Source organism: Xyrauchen texanus, chromosome 2 (genome assembly GCF_025860055.1).
Source record: "Xyrauchen texanus isolate HMW12.3.18 chromosome 2, RBS_HiC_50CHRs, whole genome shotgun sequence".
Lineage (NCBI taxonomy): Eukaryota > Metazoa > Chordata > Actinopteri > Cypriniformes > Catostomidae > Xyrauchen > Xyrauchen texanus.
The window spans coordinates 48,954,994-48,973,294 of NC_068277.1; the positions used below are offsets into that span (position 1 = coordinate 48,954,994).

General features: G+C 37.6%; 1 protein-coding gene across 2 annotated transcripts in view; it reads left to right on the plus strand.

The window, feature by feature from the left end:
- The first annotated feature begins 6,226 nt into the window (after positions 1-6,226).
- Positions 6,227-18,301, plus strand: part of LOC127656308 (transcription factor 12-like) — a 149,227-nt gene continuing 137,152 nt past the window's right edge. Inside the window, exons 1-3 of one of the 2 annotated variants that reach the window (XM_052144579.1) lie at positions 6,227-6,414; positions 7,265-7,357; positions 7,656-7,728. In XM_052144579.1, coding sequence (XP_052000539.1) covers positions 7,286-7,357; positions 7,656-7,728 — 145 coding nt within the window. In that variant the 5' untranslated portion in view covers positions 6,227-6,414; positions 7,265-7,285. The remainder of the gene's footprint in view (positions 6,415-7,264; positions 7,358-7,655; positions 7,729-18,301) is intronic. The other variant, XM_052144584.1, reaches the window with a different exon arrangement.

Genomic DNA, 18,301 nt, shown 5'->3' on the forward strand with positions numbered 1-18,301 from the left:
CTTTTTTGAGATTACTAATCTGACTGAAGTCTTCATCTCATGTGAGGGGACATGATTTTATGAATATGACTTCCACTGGTCAAAAAAATAAATAGTCCCACGCCATTGGTTGAGTAACATTGTTGGGCCTCTGTTAACAATCCATTTTTAAAGAGCAACAGAAACACAGTGTTTACAATTTTTGAGAAAATTAACTTACAACCCCAATTCCAAAAAAGTTGGGACAGTATAAAAAATTCTAATAAAAACAAAAATGTGTGATTTGTAAACTATATTCACCCTTTACTATATTGAAAGCACTGCAACTAAACATTATATGATATTTTACCCTGTGAATTTCATTTTTTGTTTTAAATAATATACAGCAAATCAGATGATTGCAACACCCTCCAAAAAAGTTGGGACAGTCGAGTGTTCACCACTGTGAAACATCACCATTTATTCTAATCACACTTATTAAGCATTTAGGCACTGAAGAAACAAGTTTGTTAAGTTTAGTTCTTCCATTCATCCATTATGTAGATCTTTAGCTGCACACTTGTACGGGTTCTTCATTGCCGTATTGTGCACTTCATAATGCACCACACATTCTCAACTGGAGATGGCCAGGACTGCGGGAAAGCCAATCTAGCACCCGCACTCTCTGCTTATTCGACCAGCATGTGGTTTGAAGTTGTCCTGCGGAAAATGCCAGGACGTCCCTGGAAAATACGGTGCTGGATGGCAGTATATGCTGCTCCAAAATTTGTACATATCTGTCTGCATTCATGGTGTTCTCATAGATGTGTGAGTTATCTATCCCATGGGTACTGACACACCCCTGACCCATACAGACACAGACATGACACTAATAACAGCTTGCATGTTCCTTTTCATGTTTGGCATGGAGAACATAATGGCTGTGTTTTTCTAAAACGTATTGAAATGTGGACTCTTCAGACCAAAAAAACAGTTCCACTGTTCTACTTTCCATCTAAGATGAGACCGAGCCCAGATAAGTCGGCAGCGCTTCTGGACAGTGTTGATGTAGAGCTTCTGCTTTGCATAGTAAAGTCTTAACTTGCATCTGTGGATGCAGCGGCGAGTGGTGTTGTCAAACAAAGGTTTACTAAAGTAATCCCAAGCCCATGTTCATGATATCCATTACAGATCAATGATATTTCTAAGATAGTGACGTCTGAGGGATCGGAGATCATGCACATTCAAAAGTTTTCATCTTGAACTTTACACACCAAAATTTGACCAGATTCCTTGAATCTTTTAACTGTATTGTGCACTGTAGAGGGTGAAATGCCCAAAATCCTTCCAATTAGTCTTTGGGGAACATTGTTCTCAAGGTGCTGGAATATTTGCTGAAGCATCAGTTGGAAAATCGACAAGTCTCAAATAATCCTTGCTCTTGAAGGACTAGGCTGTTTTTGGAGGCTCCTTATATACTATGACATGATTGCGTCACCTGTGTAACATCTTCTGTGTCACATCGCCTTGTTATTTCAAGTTGTCAAATTGGTATTAGTCTTAAATTGTCCATCTCAACTTTTCTGGAGCATGTTGCAATCATCTGATTTGAAATTACTGTACATTAAAAAAAAAAACAATGAAATTCACAAGGAAAAACATCATATAGTGATTACTTGTGGTGCTTTCAATATAGCAAAGGTTGAATACAATTAAAAAATCGAAATTTTTATTCGCATATTTCATACTGTCCCAAATTTCCGGAATTGGGCTTGCATGAATGGCTTACTAATAGCTGTCTCTACATATTAAGCTGGGATAGAAGGAAGTACAGTATTTTAACACAGAAAAATACAATTTTCTTCACATAGCACCTGAAAAGTCATATATCAAATGAAAGCTCTCACTCTAAGGAATGTGACTGTGAATTTTGTACATAATACCACAGTTCGAAAGACTTTCAAAAGAATCACAAAGTGAAATATGATTTCTGTAAGTCATCAAATATAAACATCTCTTTTATTCTCCGATAACTGCTGCTCTAAGCCTTAAGTAGCCAAAACTTTATATATGCTTTTACCTTCTGGAGTTTTCTAAAAAATGAGATGTCCAGAAAAAAATATGCCATCCTGAAGGAAAAGCATGCAAAAAAATTATCAGAACAATATGTTTTCGACTAATGGTGATAAAATGTTATAAAGGTGAAACTCGAAAAATTAGAATATCGTGCAAAAGTTCATTAATTTCAGTAATTCAACTTAAAAGGTGAAACTAATATATTATATAGACTCATTACAAGCAAAGTAAGATATTTCAAGCCTTTATTTGATATAATTTTGATGATTATGGCTTACAGCTTATGAAAACCCCAAATTCAGAATCTCAGAAAATTTGAATATTGTGAAAAGGTTCAGTATTGTAGGCTCAAAGTGTCACACTCTAATCAGCTAAACACCTGCAAAGGGTTCCTGAGCCTTTAAATGGTCTCTCAGTCTGGTTCAGTTGAATTCACAATCATGGGGAAGACTGCTGACCTGACAGTTGTGCAGAAAACCATCATTGACACCCTCCACAAGGAGGGAAAGCCTCAAAAGGTAATTGCAAAAGAAGTTGGATGTTCTCAAAATGCTGTATCAAAGCACATTAATAGAAAGTTAAGTGGAAGGGAAAAGTGTGGAAGAAAAAGGTGCACAAGCAGCAGGGATGACCATAGCCTGGAGAGGATTGTCAGGAAAAGGCCATTCAAATGTGTGGGGAGCTTCACAAGGAGTGGACTGAGGCTGGAGTTACTGCATCAAGAGCCACCACACACAGACGGGTCCTGGACATGGGCTTCAAATGTCAAACGTCTTACCTGGGTTAAAGAAAAAAAGAACTGGTCTGTTGCTCAGTGGTCCAAAGTCCTCTTTTCTGATGAGAGCAAATTTTGCATCTCATTTGGAAACCAAGGTCCCAGAGTCTGGAGGAAGAATGGAGAGGCACACAATCCAAGATGCTTGAAGTCCAGTGTGAAGTTTCCACAGTCTGTGTTGGTTTGGGGAGCCATGTCATCGGCTGGTGTTGGTCCACTGTGCTTTATTAAGTCCAGAGTCAACGCAGCCGCCTACCGGGACATTTTAGAGCACTTCATGCTTCCTTCAGCAGACAAGCTTTATGGAGATGCTGACTTCATTTTCCAGCAGGACTTGGCACCTGCCCACACAAAGTACCAAAACCTGGTTCAATGACCATGGTATTACTGTGCTTGATTGGCCAGCAAACTCGCCTGACCTGAACCCCATAGAGAATCTATGGGGCATTGCCAAGAGAAAGATGAGAGACATGAGACCAAACAATGCAGAAGAGCTGAAGGCCGCTATTGAAGCATCTTGGTCTTCCATAACACCTCAGCAGTGCCACAGGCTGATAGCATCCATGCCACGCCGCATTGAGGCAGTAATTAATGCAAAAGGGGCCCAAACCAAGTACTGAGTACATATGCATGATTATACTTTTCAGAGGGCTGACATTTCTGTATTTAAAATCCTTTTTTTTATTGATTTCATGTAATATTCTAATTTTCTGAGATTCTGAATTTGGGGTTTTCATAAGCTGTAAGCCATAATCATCAAAATTATATCAAATAAAGGCTTGAAATATCTTACTTTGCTTGTAATGAGTCTATATAATATATTAGTTTCACCTTTTAAGTTGAATTACTGAAATTAATGAACTTTTGCACGATATTCTAATTTTTCGAGTTTCACCTGTATATAACATCGCAAAGGGGAGGATCTCAGCTTTCTAATGATAATGAACTTCTAGTCCACTCAGAGGCCGAGATATTCAATGAAACAACAAAGGTGGTGCTTGAACTGAAAATTAGACTAAATGTCTATGGACGAGTACATCTGTGAGGGCTAAAATGTGTAAGAGCGCCACCTACATCTCAGATCTGCATTTTGTGATGTAAATTGATGGCTTGCTACCATCTAGTGGAATCAAATTAGACGTTAGGTAGAGTGAACAGAACCAGAATTACATATTTACAAAGTTGGGACAACAACAAAAAAATAAAATGTTCTTCAAAAAACATTCTGTTTATCATAAGATGGTAAACAAATATTATTTATAAATACTAAGAGTCTTTTTTTATTTATTTATTTGGGGGGGATCTCTGAAAAATTAGACCACTTTTTTGCAATTTGTCCACAGTATGTGTGAATAGTGAGCTTTTAAATTTGAGTGTAAAAAAAAACTGCAGGTGGCAGCCCAAAAATGCACCAGAGTATAAGACTTAGAATGTGGCACTTTATTCTTTAACCCAACTGACTAAAGATCTTTTGTTTCTTAAATTTCTTAAAATTACAAGTAAATTAATGTTGCCTTAAAATGTAAAAATAACATTAAAATAACATAAAAAGTAGTGTATTTAAGTAATTAAACGGAATATAGGGTAGCTAAATAAATACAATGATTAATTAATTCATCCAGATATAACTGTCCCGGTGTTAATCATGATCAATAGAATCATGATTATATTTCATTCAATGCAGAGGTAGATTTAGAAAGTCCAGTATCAACTGCAGCAGACTTTTTTGATTAATCTCCCCTTGTGTGCCGCTCCAAATGTTATTTTTATTTTCTTTAGCCTTTTTGCTTTTGACTTGTGTAGTTTTGTTAGTCTTTGGTTTGTTTTTGTTGTTTTATGCTTGGTTAATACTTTTGTATATTGACAACATTTGTATATACGCATGTATATTGTCTTTTCCCTACAAGAGTTTGTATGTTGATTTTTTTGTTAATAAAAAAAAAAAAAAACTGCAGCAGCGTTGTCTGACTTTATTAATAACAGAATATTTCGACCAACAGGTGGCACTATGAGTTTTGTGATTGCCCTTTATAAACAATGAATGGCACCATCTTACAGATCTCGTTCTTTCCTTCAAAATGTTGGATGGACTGTATTGTAATCTTGTTCACTGATATTGAGGAAGAATGAATGGTTGTTTTACAGTTTTAAATGTCAATATCCCATATTTGTACTAGTTTCTTTTAACCTGTGTTTTAAAGTAACATTAACCTTTGAGAGACAACCTATTTCTCCCGTTTGCATAAATGTAGGGGATGAAACAAAATAGGTCTCCTGTAAAGTATTAGCAGTCCCCACTCAATCACCCCCTGAGTATAAAGACTGTAGTACAAGTAGAGATATATAAACGATTTGTTTTTAATAAAAAACATGTTGCTATAATACAAATTATTTGTTTTTAATACATCTAATCAGCCAAGTGTTGAATAATTACAGTTGTAAAAAAAAATCAATTTGCTATAGGTCTCCTTATATTCAAATAAGAATGTTAGAAGTTATTTGATACATTTGTAGGTAAAAAAATAAATAATAGCAACAAAAACAAAAGCAATATTAATGCAAACAACATTTGGATGCGGAAAAGGGAGGTGCATATGTGGTGATAATAATTAAGGTTAAGACTAGTTACATGTTTGAAAGAGGACAGAATGGGAACATAACCAGCATGACATAAAAATCGGCAAGTGTGCGCACCAATTTATCTTTAGTCGTAATCGGTATACGTTGACCGAATTTGAAAACACTGCCTCCAGAGGCTAAAGTGGTAAGTGTTTAAAGAATTGTTTTCAGCTGGACAGGGTGTAAACAGTGAAGAGTAATGCTTATTTTATTTAATCTAGGGTGACTGAACTTTCAGAAAGAGCATGCTGACTTCCCGTTAGGGTTAGAACTTTTATGAAATAAAATTAGCATTACTCTTCAATGTTTTACACCCTGTTCAGCTGAAAACAATTCTTTAAACACTTACCGCTTATGCCTCTGGAGGCAGTCTTTTGAAATTTGGTCAACGTATACTGATTTCGGCTAAAGAACAATCGGCACACACTTGCCGATATTTATGCAAGATCAGGCTGTGAAATAACTGTCCATATCAATATACGTTGACAGTTTTGGGAGTGTGCACACTAGTTGAAACTGTATGCATTAAAGCTGCTACATTTGTAGCAGCAAAACTTATCACATGCTTTTAACATGCTGCATTTGCTCCAAATACTACGCATTACCGACAAAGCCCCACATTTAGGTGAAAGGAGTTAACTTGGGAGGTAAACCAAACTGATTTTAGGAGGTGCTCCAGTGGTCCTTTCCTCCCCTAGCAAGGTTGTGTGTCAGCCTGTATGACAATATTCATTCGCGCCATTGAGGAACAGTCAAGTGTACGGTGCTGGTGGCGGAAGGGTACAATTTCTAACGTCACCGTCGTGCTTCGGCTATTGCCAAGCAAAAATGTCTGCCTAAGGGAAACTCGCAAGTTACAGTGGATATTTGCTAAATACAATCGCAAAAGCCACCGATTTTATTCTCTTTCAAACGCTAGACGAGGAAACCAACGCCGTCATTGGCACACCCGATCGCCCTAGTTGGATTTTTTACCAGCAGAAAAGGTAAAATATTGCACAGAGTTTGCGAGGGGTTTCGGACTGGGTGAAAGAAGTTGGGATAGAAGAAAAGACGGGAGCCGATTTGGAGCGAGAGGGGTCGGCGTTTGGCTTTAACACTTCAGCTTGATGGCGCGTGTTCATTCTCCTTGTTTAAGTGTAGACTAAATTGAATCAATGCTCACGGTCGATTTTCGCTGAAACGTTTCGTATTCGCTCCTTTATTCTGAGTTAACTGGCAATTACCTAACAACGAAAGCAGCGTGCTTGTAAAGAGCCCATTATCGTGTAATGCGACTACAAAAGTGTGGAGTGGCTGATGTTTTGACAGCGCGCGCGTGTTCATTGTGAGCTCGCGACTTTTGAAACATTGTATCGTTGGCGCGTTCAGTAATCAAACACATGCAGTTGAAAAATGATGCTGCGGGTCCATGTGTGTGACACATCGAGCACAGCGTCTTTCTCAACATGTCCACGTCTGGCCATCCCCAAAACCCTATTAGGCCCTCTTTCTAGCAGCAAATAAATAAAACATTTTAGTAACATGCCACTTGTCACGCGATTGCTATTGTTTACAGAAAGGACCGATGTAACCTTGTCCAGTGCTGTCAAAAAAATAGCCTGGGAGAGGAGGTCTCGGGCTTTTTCTTATGATTTTTTTAAACCTATTTCAATGGGGAAATAATTGGTTTTGGAGTAGCAAAAAGTTATGCAAAAGGCTACAGACGGCAATGTTTAGGAAATGTCAAGCGGCGGATGTTCCCAGATGTCATTTGCATAAACTGTGTTGGCTAGCATGAAGCTACAGCACACACTAGTCTCTCTGACTGAGGGGAATGTTGTTTGTGTTTTGTAGATTTAGTCAAGGATTTTAAGGATGAACCCTCAGCAGCGGATCGCCGCTATCGGGACGGATAAGGAGTTGAGTGATCTGCTGGATTTTAGCGCGGTAAGACACATTTTTTCTTACATTTAAAACAGCTCTAGCCACTAATTGCTAAAAGTTATTATTTTTGAAATATAACTACTTTTTATTTTGCACATATTTGTGTAATTTATTCCTTAATTTACCCCCTCCCAGTCAGCTGGCTATTTAAATTTCAATCATATTCTTTCTTTGTGACAAGTAAAATTTCTTTAACCAAAATGGTAAAAGACCTAGCTTTTAAAATGCTCCTTATTCATGAAACAATTGCCACTCTAGCAGCACAACGTTTCAGCTTACTGTTTTGGTGTTTCCCTGGTAGATGTTTTCTCCACCTGTAAACAGTGGTAAAAACAGGCCGACCACACTTGGAAGCAGCCAGTTCAGTGCATCAGGTAGGACTTCCTGTGGAAATCCTTTAATGAATGTTATATTAATGTCTTGCATCCATTTTGATTTGTCTTTGTTGATAAGGTGTAGGGAGAGAAGGGGTGCATTATCACCATGCACCTAGATATTTTTCTTCTTCTTTCTCTTCCTGGACTTCCCATTAAAGTTTTTGCTGCATTGTGAATTGTGGTGTCTAAGCATGTCAAAATCTTAAGTTGAGCAAAATTGTACACTAATTTCTATGATGAATTTTTCAAGCATGTTCTCCATAGCTGAGCTATCAGTTGTTTCCTATTTAACTGTGCTATCCAAATCACCCTCTAAACACATGCACTCAGGTGCTTTAAAGGGATAGTTCACCCAAAATAGTTCACACTCATATCCCAGATGTGTACGACTTTCTGTACACAGAGATTTTTAGAAGAATATTTCAGAGCTGTTGATCCATACAATGAAGTGAATTGGGGCCAGAACTTTAAAGCTCCAAAAAGCACATAAAGGCAGCATAAAAGTTACCCAGATGACTCCAGTGGTTAAATCTATGTCTTCAGAAGTGCTATGACAGATGTGGGTGAGAAACAGATAAATATTTAAGTCATTTTGTAATTATAAATTCTCATCCCTGCCCAGTAGGTGGTAAAAAAAAGAATGCGAAAGTGGAGATTTTTTTGTTAAAAAATTACTGAAATATTGATCTATTTCTCACGCACACCTATCATAGCACTTCTGAAGACATGATTAACCACTGCAGTCATATGGATTACTTTTATGCTGCCTTTATGTGCTTTTTGGACCTTCACTTGCATTGTATGGCCCTACGGAGCGTAATCTCATAACATTTTTGTTTGTATGCAGAAGAAAGTCATACACATTTGAAATCAGGGGCGGAGCCAGGAGTATTTCACAGGGGTGGCCGGGCAGGGGCCAGCAATCAGTCTGTGGTGGCACAGAAATTTTAGTACAGTACATGTTAAGTCTTGTGCTCAAAAACATCAATTGTGTGTGGGGTGGCCAATGGGGTGGCCAGGCTTCAGTCCATGGTGGCCATGGCCACCCTTGGCCACCCCCTAGCTCCGCCACTGTTTGAAATGGTATAAGAGTGAGTAAATGATGAGAGAATTTTCATTCTTGGGTGAACTACCCCTTTAAGCATCTGTACTGTTCACTAGCTTTTCATTCTATTCATTCATCTACATGCACATGCTTTTTTTAAAATGTGAATCATCCAGTCATGGGTGAACTGGCTGCACGTTGCTGTAAACTTCCTCCATTGTCTAATGCGCCTGTATAAGAAAGAAACAATTAAGCATTAGTTCTTCTGAATTCTTGTTTTATGTTAAGCAACAAAGCAGCACCCTTGTCGCACTCATCCGCTGTCTAGAGAGGACACACTTTCAGTAGATTTGTGAATGGCAGCACAGATGAGTCTGCAAGAAGCTTTTTTGTAAACCTTTTCTATATGTTTTGTAAAACGACCCGATCATGTTAACTCGCATCGGCTGGAACTTAACGATAAATTAAGTTTCTTAATAACCTTGTTTGTTCGTTGCTCTCACCTAAACCTACTCAAAACAGCAGCGTTTCAAAGATGGTTTGGAATTGCAGTAGGGCATTATTTGTTTGTGTGTGTTTGTGTGTGTGTGTGTGTGTGTGTGTGTGTGTGTGTGTGTGTGTGTGTGTGTGTGTGTGTGTGTGTGTGTGTGTGTGTGTGAAGTATCAAGAAGCCATTTTGTTGTATCCTTCTATGTTCTGTAATCCAATGTAGTTTGGGATTTCTGATTATCAGGTGACCTAGATGGCAAGATGGTTGAATTCTCAGATTTCCAAACTGGTCCAACAGGAGCAGAGCTTCGTTTTAGAATAAAACAGAAAAAAGATTGATTTTATTAACACTAATTGGAAAATGTGTAAAGTGCAGCCCTTGTGTGGGAATGCTGTGATATGCCGTCTGTCATGCACAGCTCAGCGAGGCATGTATCACCTGTCTGATAACCAAATTCTCTTTTGTTGTCTACGACAATGTTATTTCTCATGTCGTAGCTGCTGTGTAATGCAGACATGCAGTACTGTGCAAAGATAAATGTGTTTTTCAAAAACAATAAAAGCTGTTGAAACAGACCCACCAAGAAGCGAATAAAACAATAGTGGATTAGTGCCATCAAAGGATATTTCTGCAAACACAACTCTTCCTCTGTTAGACCTCACCCAGCTGCTCTGTATGCATGAAGCAACCGTTTCATTAATTATAAGTCACTTCATAAATTGTAAGAAATGGTTGCAAAAGCATTACACATTTATTATTAATACAAATTATATATTTTTTTCATATAATGCCTTGCTATAATCTGACTTCGCCAATTGTTCCGTATAAACTGTTGAACTTTCTAGTGATGCACCGAAATGAAAAATAGACTTTGTTTGGAAGAATTCAACTCTAAATTATGGATTCACCAAAACAACTTTTTTTTTATAGAACTGCACATTTAATTTTAAAATAGAGTAACAATGCTTATAAAATGCATTGTACTCTACTGTATACAGCAGCAATATTAACAGTAATTCCAGTGAAAATCCTCAGTGAACATGAAGCCAGTTCTATTGGCACATGTTTTTTTTTATCTCCACATTGCATGTTTTAAGCGAACAGAACTATTAAGCATCTGAGATAGTTAGTGTGGAGCGCTCGCATATTGCGAACTGCAGCGCATCAGAATCCGCAATTGCTATGTGTGTTGAGCAAGACACAGACACAGTTGGTGTGGCGTCAGGCATCGGAGAGGTGTTTATTTGAATTAACAATAGCAGCAAATTCAAAATAAAGTGTCCAAAAGAAATGGAGATTCTGGAATCCTTGTGGTAAAACATGGTGGTTGCATACACAGACCCCTTGTTGGTCCGGTGGTCGCAATCGTAATACATTTTAGTAAGAGACTGTTGTTGAATTCCTAGATCGATTTGGCAAAGATATTTTGTTCCCATCAACATAATATTTGGCATGCAAATATCGATGCTATATCACAAGAAAACATAACTATATTTTTTCCCACCTCTAGACTGTATATTTACTTATTAAATGCATCCTTTGTGATTCACAAAACTTTTGTATGGCTTCAAGAAACTATGAATATAGTCTCTCTTGAAGTCACATGGACTACTATTAGTGGATTTATGCTTCTTTAATGTCGTTTTGGAGCTTGACAGTAATGACAATGACCCAGTTTACACCTGGTTTTAAGATGCATCTTGGGTAATCCCATCACATGTGGTCAGGCAAGACACATAGTTGTTTACCTGGTCGCTTAAATGCCTCTCCAGTAACAACTTGTGTTCTGATTTAGAGGGTAGGGCCTCTGATTTCATAACTATATACATAGTCATACAAAGTCACTATGTCAGCGTGTTAGTGCATGATAATAAACCAAAAAATAAATTGCAAACAAAACCGTCATGCTTTTTTCTCCCAGATGCAGTTGAAATTTAATCTAAGCACAAAAGCAACACTTTGAGCCATAATTTCCGTTGTTTTAGTAGTTACCTGTATTAACCTGAGCTCCAGATGAGTGTGCTTGTCATCTGTGTTCCTGCATGTTGCTATCAAACACACTGAAAAAGATCTGTGAAGTTCTCGTGCTTGTGTATTTCCTTTTAAAGCTGCTTGTAACCAGCAAAGTTTAAACTCAACTCAAACTCGCACAGTCACAAAACGTTTTAGAACTGCTTTACACCTGTATTTTGCATTGATCACCCAAATCACCCGGATCACCCAAAATACACGTCTTAATACCAGGTGAAAACAAGGTCAATAACTTACAATACCAGAGCACTGGAAAACATTCTATATTAATGTGCTAATGACCAAGAGAGCAATTACTTCACTTCTGCGGATGTGGACTTTAATGTTCAACAAAAACAATGTTTTATTTATTTATTCTTCATGTGAGTGTTTCTGTACTTGGTCAAGTTTTTCTGAATTTTTTTCTCTCTTTTGGTGAACAAAATTTCGGTGAATACCTAAAGTTTTCTGAAAATGAAATTCTAGAAGGGCATTTGGTCCAAATTTGTATTTGTAACTTTTTGAACTTTAATCTGCTTCATCAACAAAGCAAGCTGGAGTGTGGCTTTTCTCAGAGCTTTTAAACTTGTAAACTAGTCTGCCTCAGACTGTGAGCCGAGAGTATACCTCAGTCATCACTGACTGTCCTTACTGCCGGTGGATTAGAATAGGGCTTTATCTTCTGATTAATAATTAATGAGCGGAAAGAATCTGAATGATTAGTATTCACAGTTTTTATTCTGCTCAAATATCCCCCCTGTAAATTGTCTCTGAACTCAGAAAAAGCCTCAAATATTGAGATTATTTCAGGAAAGGAAAATAAAACTGCCCTGCTGTGTAATGAAGATATAAAAGGTGACAAAACCTCACTTGAGCGCAGCTTATCTTCAAAGGCTTCTCAGCGGATTTGCCAGTTTGTTAGGTTTTTTTGTTTAAAACAATGAATGAGCCTCTAATTTAAGCATGCGTTTGTTTCAAAATGGATTATTATTTCAAATACTCTCAGCACCTAAAATCACCAAACTGTGGCTTTCAGTAGTTTTTGGTAAATAAATTAACCTGTTATGAACTCTGGAAGCCATTGTGTCTTGAGACACCATCACAGTTTCTATATTCATATCTTTTTTTTATAATGTCAAAGAAGCTACATTTATTTAAATCCACACTTCAACTTCCAGAGCCACTTAATCTAATACTGAATTTATGGAAATTAACTGTTCTTGACATATATGGGTTATTGCATTATTTATGCAAGCATGCTCATAAAATATTCAAATATTTAGGAAAAATATGGAAGTTGCATGTACTAAAATATTGTCCATATATTCCTTTATTGAGCTCAAATGTGTAAAGAATAAGTGTCAAGATGTCTTTTAGTGAAGGACCCTTCTCTCTGTGAGGAGTGTTTATTTTTAGACAAACTGCAGCTTGCTCTGTGAACCATTTGGTCACATTGCGCATGCGATTCCATCAAAGCAGTGGCTTTCTCTGGCAGGCTGGTGCCACCACGGTAGGGAGAATTCTGGGAGGGTTTTGGACATCTCATGTATGTATCGCAGGTCACCTCATGGTTTGGTTATGGAAGATTTTGTTGTTGCCATAGTGATCAAGGCCCTTTGAAGGCAGGTTGCTTAGCATGGTGCGTGCATCTTTCCCAGCATTAAATCCAATCTCCCCACAACAACAGATTTGTTGGCATTTTTTGTGATTGACTTGTATTTGAGAGAGAGAGAGAGAAAAAATTACTTTGATGTGAGTTCAAAGAATGGAAATTAAGCTTGGGCATATTTAGATTGTAGTTATTCTTTCAATATATTTGAAAAAGCTGAGTTTATTCTGGCAGTGATGAATAAATACGTCTCTTGTGGGGGACAGCTGTGTTTGAAACAAAGAAGAGATGTTATAAACTTTCACATCTGTTCCCGAGCAGTCTGGTGGATGTGACAGGAGATGTCTCAGGTGTGTCATTGGAGGTTAGAATGCATAATAATTACAGAAAAACAATACACAGGATTTCTATAAAAGTTTCTTTTTTGCTTTTGTGACAAGTAAACAAAGATTACATGTAAATTAAATATTCTCTGTGGGTTTGGACTATATACATGCCCGGATACACCAGCTTTTAATAATTTAGGAAATTTGAGTTGTTTCTGTTAATATTTTTGCTGTTCTTTCTTTACTTTTGATTGAAATATTTTGTTGTGTGTGTGAAGTGAAACTGCCAGCAAACTGAAATTCACTTTAGATAAATGTAGACATTAAGAATTATCAGTATTATATATCAGTGTATTATTCTGAACAACATCATGTAATTCCGACTCAGGGTTTCCAGTTCCAGGGTTTGGTTACCATTGTGGAGATGAGTAAAGCTAATGGTTATGTCGATAACATAACCATCATAAAGCGGACGTCAACCAGAGCAGCTCATGAATTGCGCATGAAGATTAACTAATGAAGATTCATTTTGTACTTGATGATATTGAGTTAGTAGTACTCAAAGCCAAAGTTTAATGAATGTATATATTTTAGTTATGAGAAATTGAGATATTTGAGAAATGTGACATTTCAATTACTTTTTAATTAGCACTAGTGCTGTCTGTTGATTCAATTTTTTTTATCTCATAATTTTTTGTATTTAATCGCAATTAAGCGCGTATTTTAAAAGTGCTGTAATTTGACACTATATATACCTCAAAATGAATTTATTTCCATCTTAGTAAAGAAAACAAAACGATATGTAACAATATAATGCTTTATTAAAATTTCTCAAACAAAGCCTTCCACAGTATAAAGATTGAAATGCACTAAAATAGCACCAATTCAAGTCTATCTGGGAGGTTGACTAATTGAAAGAACTAGTCTCACCATAAGGGGCATATTCATTGCTATGGTTATTAAATCTCTTAAACTCCCATCCTCCACAATATTAATCTGCCGGTAGACTGTGGATCTCCACATAGTTACAGCAATCATGAAGTTGTGTTCATGATTCACATGAGAGCATCGATGTCAGCATTGAGCGCTGCTTTTAGCTCCACATGAAAAGCGATTGCAGACAAAAACGTCTCATTCTGCGTTTTGGTGATGGTTAAGATTTAGTGTGCTACTGTGGTAATTAAAATACTTGATTTCTATCAGAAGTTCCATCTGGGGTGGTTTGTACATCAAATAGCGCTTAGAGCTTCTTTCTCCATCATTGGCTTCTTGTTGTTCCAGTGTATAGTCTATTTATTATTGTAGGCTGTTATAAAATAATTTGTTACAAAATATAAAAAAAGATTGCATAATTAAAATATAATGCATCATATTTTGTCATTATATAAAATATTCGCTGCCCAATGAAAGAATGCGGACAATGCTTGTCTGTCTGTTCTTCCTTCAGGTTACCGTAGTAATCTTACTAAGTGTGCATCAGTTTTTGTAGTGATTAGCTGAACCATCTGTTTTCAAAAAGCAGAGATTCTTTTATTTACTAAGATAACAACCTCCGTGGTTCCTCCTTCGGAGAGAGAGCTTAAAGGTCAACTAGAGTGTTACAAAAGTACAGCCCATAGAATGTCTTCGCTGTTTTTTGCTATTTTATCCTAAGGTTGTAGGCTCCTCTTGGTATAAGGGCACTGGCACTGTTTTGTGTCTGTTTGTCGGTGTGCGTTGTTTTCAGCAATTGTTTTTCTCCCATCACATCATTGTGTGCAGAAATAGTAGTATTCCATTTGTAAGTTGTCATTCAAAAAGTGTCAAACATTGCTCTGTTTGTTTGAGCATCCCAACCAGCCCTACATGGCAACATTGACCACATCCAGCTTTAAAATGCACACACAAATGGCTGGAATTCACCCAACAAATTGTACAGGTCATACTCTAAAGTAGATCGCCTTTGGTCCTTTGTGTGGCCTTGTAATGACCTCCTCCATTTCTGTTTACTTACCAGCAGTTTGACAAATTGAAGGTTTGTCATTGTCTTAAGATGCTCAGTTAATTATAAGACAACACTTATCTCTCCACATTAGCTGTGATAACAAACAGCCATTGGCAACAACCCAAGAACTGCCATCTGAGCGAGTTTCACATTTATGTCCCTTTAGACTCCAACAGTGAACCAGAATAATAAAATACCTTCTAATCAAACACTTTATACGCACTACAACAAAAACTCAAATAAAAACACTAAAGCAGTTTCAAGAAGGGGAAAAAGCTGATTTTATTTGTTGATATCAAACAGGAGAGTATTGTTTCCTCCTGTGTGTGAGTTGAGAATGCATGTTGACAGTCGTAGCTGTATCCACCAGTGATTGTGCCTCAGGCTGAGCGCTAATGTCACTGTTGTAGCTGCAGTTGAGCTGATGATGAGAGTCTTAGCGAGAGATCTTTAACCATAGCCTTTCCTGTGTCTTTCATCATCTGGCAGATGTCGACTCCTGACTCTAACTCATAGTAGCCTATTTATGGCGTTAGCAAATTAAAAGGCTTACATTTCAACAACTGTACTAGTCAGCAAGAGGCCAGGATGTGAGAATTCTGGACTGCTGTTTAATTTGGGGAGAGATGAGTAACTGTGTAGGGGGTTTTGATATTGAGAGGCGGTTGTGGCAGAGTGGGGGGAAATCCCTGGAGTTATTAATCCCAGTCAGAGCTGAAGAGGTGGAGCCACATCATCTTTTCTTTATGGGAGATCAACTTTCCATCACATTCCAATTTCATTACATATCTGACCCATAAGTCCTTCTGTATGTGGAAACAAGATTATGGCCATGTGAGCTTAAATTGTCCCTCAGAATTCAATTTTAAAGTATTCGCACGGGACTAGCGGATGCACCTGCAATATTTTGCAGGTGCATCTGTAACGCCCTCCTGTATGCCCATAAGTACTAATCAAAACAGCAGTTATTTCATAATCATGACGCTTGTCCATTGTATGAATCATGTCACTGCTTTCTTATCTCATTTCTATTTGCAATTTGTCACACTTTCAATCATGTCTAGTGAAATGCATGCTGCTGGGCCTATTTTTGTCTTATTATTTACCTTGTGATGTTCCAAACCGGTTTCATTTTCTTTCCTCTGTGGAACACAAAAGGAGATGTTATGCAGAATGACCTCAGGCACCATTAACTTTCACTTTATGAAAAAAAATGGAACGTCATTGGTGACTGAGGCTAACATGTTTGTGTTCCACAGAGGAAAGAATATGAAACAGGTTTGGGACAAACTGAGGGTGAGTAAATCATGACAGAATTGTCACTTTTGGGTGAACTATCCCTTTAATATTTGTTGTTGCAGTGAGGTCAGTATTTCTTCTATTTTTACACATGTGCTGATGACATCTTATATTGTCCTGTAGAAAATGTATAATATGATACAGAGAGGAAAATAATCTGAAAAATAATTTGTTTATACATTTCATGTTTAAAATAGGGATGGTCATGTGTACTCTGACGTGGCAGCAATGATCGATCATGAAAACGATGATCGATAGTGATCACGCATGATGTGACTTTTCACATAATTTGAAATTCAGTGACAGTTACCTGACAACTAAACACACGTGTGTCAAAGAGGGAGATTATTTTTAATTTTGAGATTGATTATGTTGTGATTTTGTGGAGTACATTGATTGTCAGAGATGTCTCATAGCAACCGAACTGATACGATGCAACAATGCTATCGTTACAATAATCAAAACAAAGAGTGTAATTAACCGTGTTTTGAACATCTGTCTCTGCAAAACACATTTTATTATCATTTAATGTAAGATATTTGACTCGTTAATGGATAATATTTAATAAAAGTGAATGATTGTCACTGATTGTAAACCTCCCTGTCCTGGGTGCCGACATGTTTGTGTGACGTAACACACACCTGCATCTTGTCGAAATGGGAGTTGAAGATTTCCAAGTTAGAAGTCCGAAATAATGTGACATTCCGTTGCACTTTCCCCAGTTGAAAGGTGTCAATTTAGACACTTTGAGTTGAATGGAACGCTTCATGAATCACAGCAACAACGATACAGATCATCGCGGCTTTCCACACAGGAACAAACACTTGGACACACACACCAAGCGTGTGGCAGTGGACTCAACGTGCTGAAGAAGTGCATACACAGCAGTCGCATGTTTCAAACAGCATCTTTAAAACTGATCTTCAACTTAACACGCATATTAAAAATGGGATGTTGTGGCGTCTCCTGTTAAGCCAGCCGTAATTTGAAAATAGATAGATCAATAAAAAAACTGGTGCGCACTTACTAAGATTACAACGGTAACCTGAAGGAAGAGCAGACACAGACTCACGTTGTGCACATTCTTTCTTTGAGTTGGGCATCAAATCTTCACATAATGACAAAATAAGATGTATTATATTTTGATTATGCAGTCTTTTGTACATTTTGTAACAAATTATTTTATAACAGCCTATAATAATGAATAAACGATACACTGGAACAACAAGACACAACGCCAAAGACGTTTGTCTGACATGTTACTATATATACAGTTATGTGCATGCCGTTGTCCCTCGAGTACTCGACGAGTAAATAGTCAGAGTACCCGAGTAGACAAAATGACCAAAATGCCCATCCCTAGTTTAAAATGACAGGGTTCATATGCAAGCACTTTACCAAAAGATCTGCTGACGGTGCTCTGCTAGAGGACATTTGTTTTATTCACACATGCATATAAACGTGCACATTTGCAAGTGCAAGTATTCTTTCACACATTGGCTGTAGATAGAGTAGGTCATCTTAATCAGCTCTACCTAGGGTCAAACCCCACACACCTGATCTTAGGGTCATCCTGCTTTAATGCCCAAACAGCGTGAAGCCGTTTACACCAGCAGGACTGCTTCTGAGAGCGAGCAGACTACTATTGGGAATAAGAGAGCAGATATTTGGCATGAGTGGCTGCATAATGACCTTTTTGATATCACAGTGTCCCTGTGGTTTTCTGAGCTCTCTGTTGAGACGGCACACTGCTGAAAGTAGGAACTGGCCCATTTGGTCGACCCAGTGTGATCCATGGGATTCAAGC